This window comes from Apium graveolens, chromosome 2 (genome assembly GCF_009905375.1).
Source record: "Apium graveolens cultivar Ventura chromosome 2, ASM990537v1, whole genome shotgun sequence".
Classification (NCBI taxonomy): domain Eukaryota; kingdom Viridiplantae; phylum Streptophyta; class Magnoliopsida; order Apiales; family Apiaceae; genus Apium; species Apium graveolens.
In genome coordinates, this window is record NC_133648.1 from 318,539,017 (window position 1) to 318,543,912 (window position 4,896).

At 43.4% G+C, this 4,896-nt stretch overlaps 1 protein-coding gene across 1 annotated transcript; it reads right to left on the bottom strand.

Moving 5' to 3' along the window:
- Positions 1-1,521: 1,521 nt before the first annotated feature.
- On the bottom strand, positions 1,522-2,064 carry LOC141704770 (uncharacterized). Its single transcript, XM_074507952.1, has one exon. The coding sequence runs from the start codon at positions 2,062-2,064 to the stop codon at positions 1,522-1,524; it is 543 nt and encodes a 180-aa protein (XP_074364053.1).
- Between the last annotated feature and the right edge of the window lie 2,832 nt (positions 2,065-4,896).

Sequence of the window (4,896 nt, forward strand, 5' to 3'; positions counted from 1 at the left end):
ATAAAATCCAACAGTGTTTGAGCTTTGATCGCTGTTCGGGGGATGAATTCGAGGTCATATTTTCCCTACTCGATGGACCAAGCTACAACCCTTCCCAAAACTTCTGGTCTTGTCAGAATTTTCTTTAATGGTTGATCAGTGACTACTTGGATTTTTCGGCCGCGGAAATAGTGACGCAATTTTTGGGAGGCCATGACCAACCCTTATGTGAACTTCTCGGCATTGGACTACCTCGTTTTTGCGTCCTTAAGCACATAGGACACGTAGAAGACATAATTTTGGTTCCCCTCATGATTTTTAACTATCACCTCCCCAAGTATTCGGTCGGACACGGCAAGGTAGAGCTAGACAGTTTCCTTCGAATCAGGTCTCATTAAGAGTGAGGCCTTGGTGAGATATTCTTTTACTTCCTCAAATGCCTTTTGACATTCGGGCCCCAACTCGAAATTTTTTGACCCCTTGAGTACGGCGAAGAATGGAAGTACTTTCTCGGCTGATCGGGAGATGAACCGTCGAAGGGCTTCCAGTCGGCTGGTTAATTTTTGGATATCTCGGATGCATTTAAGAGCTTCCATGTTGATAACTGCCTCAATTCTCTTTGGTTTCACCTCTATCCCTCGGGGACTGACCATGTAGCCCAGAAACTTTCCACTTGTCACTCCGAAGGTGCACTTGTTCGGATTAATCCTCATATTGTTCCTTCGGAGAGTCGCGAAGCACTCTCTCAGATATTCGGCATGATCTTCGAACAATGATTTCACGATCATATCATCCACATAGGCTTCCATGTTTTGGCCAATCTGTTCCTTGAACACTTTGTTCACCATTTGCTGAAATGTGGCTCCAGCGTTCTTAAGTACGAAAGGAATTTTAATATATGCATGGGTTCCCTTAAGAGCTATGAACGCTGTCTTGGGCACAACTTTGTCGTTCATAGCAATTTGATGATAACCAGAAAAATCATCAAGAAAACTAAGTACCTGATATCCGGCCGTGGCGTCTATTAATTGGTCAATGCTGGGAAGAGGATAGTGGTCCTTAAGACAAGCCTTATTGAGATCTGTGTAGTCTACGAACATTATCCACTTTCCGTTGGATTTTTTGACGACTACCACATTAGTCAACCAATCAAGATACTCGATTTCTTCGATAAACTTGGCCTTCAACGGATTTTCCACTCTGGTCTCAATGACCTTCCATCATTCGACTGCAAATGTCCTTTTCTTCTGCTTGATCGGTTGGCCTCGGGCTGTACATTAAGGCAATGCTTAGCCGTCTTAGGATCCAAACCAGGCAAGTCCTCCGGCCCCAGGCGAACATATCATAATACTGTCGAATGACCGAATAACCCTTTCCTTCAGATCTTGTTCCATGTTTCTCCCAATCTGAACCATTTTTCCCGAATGCCCAGCATATAGTTCAACCTCTTCAACTTCGGCAGCTGGCTTAATGATCGGACTTGAGAGATCCACCCCGAATTTCTCCAGTTCATTATTCGGGGTTTCTCGGCTCCCACTCGGTTCAGTTTCGGCCCTTTTTCTTTTTTCCAGTCTTATCTGGTCTTTCGTAGGCCTGATCTTTTTCCAAGTATTCCAGCATGATTATTCGGGCGGTTTTATGATCGCCCCTCATCTCCCCTACCCCTTTCTCAGTCGGAAATTTAAGCTTGAGGTGGGTTATGGACTCCACCGCCTCAAAGGTTGACAAGAACGACCTTCCCAGAATTACATTGTAGGGACACTCAATCCGAACCACATATAATTTTACTGGCTTCTCAACAATGTATGGTAATTTACCCAAAATGATAGGAAGAGTGATTTTACCTTCAAATTGTATTGGGTGTCCTCCGAAGGCGTAGAGAGGTGCTTCATTGCAGGGTTCCAATTGTTCGCCCGCCAAGTTCATCTTACAGCAAGTCTTGTGGAACAGGATGTTGGCCAAGCTGCCAATATCTACAAGTACCTTCCAAATTTTATTTTTCCCAATGAGGGGATTGATGATAAGAGGGTCTTCGTGCGGACGAATGACATCCTCGTAGTCCTTGGTACTAAAGGTCATGGGCATGTGGGGCTTCGCTTGACCAAACTGGTAGAGGTTGTATACTTTTCTAGCTTACTTCTTCTTCTCTATCTTACTGTCTCTATCCAGCACACTACCCCCCCCCCCCCGAGATTGTCTTCACTTCGCCCCGTATCATGTCTCTTCTTTTAGGCTCCTCGACTTCTGGTTCTTCCTGATTGTCCTTCAGCCCCATTCTATCTCTTAGATCTCGGATGAACTGATTGAGTTTGCCTTCGTTCAATAAGCTTTTTGAGGTGGTAGCACTCATCAGTATTATACCCCTTATCTCTGTGATAATCACAGTACTTGTTGGGATTCTTCTTGTGATTTGGGACCTTCATCTTTGATGGCCGAACGAACCCAGGCTTTCCCATAATCCCATAGAGAATCTTGGAGATTGGTGCATTCAAAGGGGTGAATACAGCTGAATCTATATCTCGTCTACGTTCATCCCCACGGTCTTTTTCCATTCTTCCTTCTTTCCTACTGTCCCTTCAGTCACCCCCAGATCTTGAGCTATCACACCTTCAGTCTGCTTCGACCGGTCATCACTTCGAGAATCTTTGTAACCCTCGATACTTTCCATCTTTCTACGAATATTCTCTCCCCTCACATAGATATCATTGAGGGATTTGGGTGGAAAATCGTAAAGAGAGAAGCAAAGCTTTTTAACTGTATAGAGGTCCAGCCTCCACCGTAAGGAAGCCCATTTCCTTGACCTTCTCTAGATTGCTGACCATTCCAGCTTCCTCCTTGAACCGATCCAAATAATTCTCAAGTTCCTCATTCACCCTCTGTCTACAGTGGATCAAATTCTCTTCAACTGCTCATACGACCCAATAAACCCGGGTTTTAGGGACTTATACCACATCGAAGCTGATCCATTCAGGTAAGTTTTGAACATTTTGCAAAGCATGATGTCATTATGACCCATCCCAACCATCAACAGCTCATATTTTTCACAGTGGTCCTCTGGATCGCCCTTTCCATTAAACCCACTCATCTTCGGGAACTGTTTTTCCTCGCCCAGAGGAGATCGGTACTGTTCAATCTCTTCGATCACGATCGGTTCTCGGTCAACCCTCATGTCGTCGAACATGGCCTTTTTCAAACGAGTTAGTCTGATTCGGGACCCATCAAGTTCTTCATCCGAATCAGAGGAAAAGTGTTGCTTCGTTCGCTTTCTCTTAGGGTGCGAATAATGGCTCGTCGTCTTGCAATGCTTCATGGAGTGCCTTCTCTTGTAACTCAATTTCTTCTCTTTGGAGCTGCAAGGCCTTTAATCGCAACACATCGGCTTCCCTTCGTTTTCCCCTGGCTTTCGCCTCTTTTTCGGCCTGATCATCTTTTGCCCTTCTCCGAAGCTAGTTTTTCTGCACAGATCTTGAGAAGCAAAGCTTCCTTCTCGATAGTTAACTTGATGAGTCCGTCAGCATCAACTAAGGAGGATGTCTACCCCCCATCGTGAGGAGTGAAACCATGTGGTGGTGATTTCTCATGGATTGTGTTCGTCATCCTCTCAGTATCTCGTTTATGATTCTTGTAGTTCCCATAGATGGTATCAAATGTTACACCTAGAATCCTTCGATAAGAAAGAACAGCCTTCGGCCCGCAAAGAATATCCTTAGGCTGCTACTTGAAAAGGAAGAGAATGCGAGGGATAGTCCCCCCGATTCACCTCCGGTGTGAGAATAAGTGATCTGGATGTAGAATGGGTTTTGGGAATACAATAAGTAGAGAGACTATGAGAGTATGTGGGTAGAATTTTCCGTGTCATACTTTCCCAGGAGTATTTATAATCAAACCCACCATAAATGCTCACCCGTTACTTATGGAGTAAAGAAGAGGAGTGAAATTGGGGCGATATAATCGAGGGATCCCAACGGTAGAAGCACAATGAGCCTTGACATGTAGAACGGTGTGGGCCTTCGGTCTTAAGGTACGCTGGTCCTTCGGCTCAATAGTATGGTTGACCATGGGCCTTCATTCATTGGGCCTTACTAGTAGTAGAATAAAACCTGTTATATGCGAACTCAGCGTGACCACGCTTTAAGTCCCAGTCATTCCACGTCGTGCTAAATAACCCACGCAGCAAGTTACCTAATGTTCGATTAGTAACCTCCATTTGACCATCGGTCTGAGGATGATAAGAAGTACTGAACAACAACCTCGTGCCTATAAACTTCCATAAAGTTTGTTAAAAATGACTAAGAAACTTACTATCACGATCAGAAATAATGCTTCTAGGAATTCCGTGTAATTTAACTACCTCTCTGAAATATAAATCACCAACATACAATGCGTTATTTATTTTATGGCAGGGCAGAAAGTTTTCCATTTTAGAGAACCGGTCAATAACAGCCATGATAGCATCTTTACCTCTTTGAGTTCGTGGAAGTACAACAATACAAATCATGTTAGGCCAGTAAAAATGTTCTCTCGGCATGTCAACTATTTTGTGAACACCAAAGTGACCTGCCAAACCATCAATATGAACATCTCGAATAAGTAATTCACGTACACCAGAAAGAGAAATGCACAACCTGTTTTCCTTAAATAAAAACCCATCGTGCACAACATATAATTTGGTAAGATGTTCAAACATTTTATAGGTACATTTTATAGATGTGTGAGTGGGATCAATATGCCAACCTGTTTTTCTTTTGGAATAAACATCTTTTGTTTCTCAGGCCTTTTAGTGTCTTTAGTTGAAGTACTATTGAATACACTTGTCGGCTATGATTTGTAATTGTTCGAAGACGGACAAGATTTGAATTTACTTTGTACTTATGACCCCTTTTTTTAGATAGAGGAAGTACCTTTGTAACTACTGTA

Excerpts from the sequence above, each read along its gene's own strand:
- LOC141704770 (XM_074507952.1), bottom strand. The coding sequence starts at position 2,064 with ATGCCCATGACCTTTAGTACCAAGGACTACGAGGATGTCATTCGTCCG.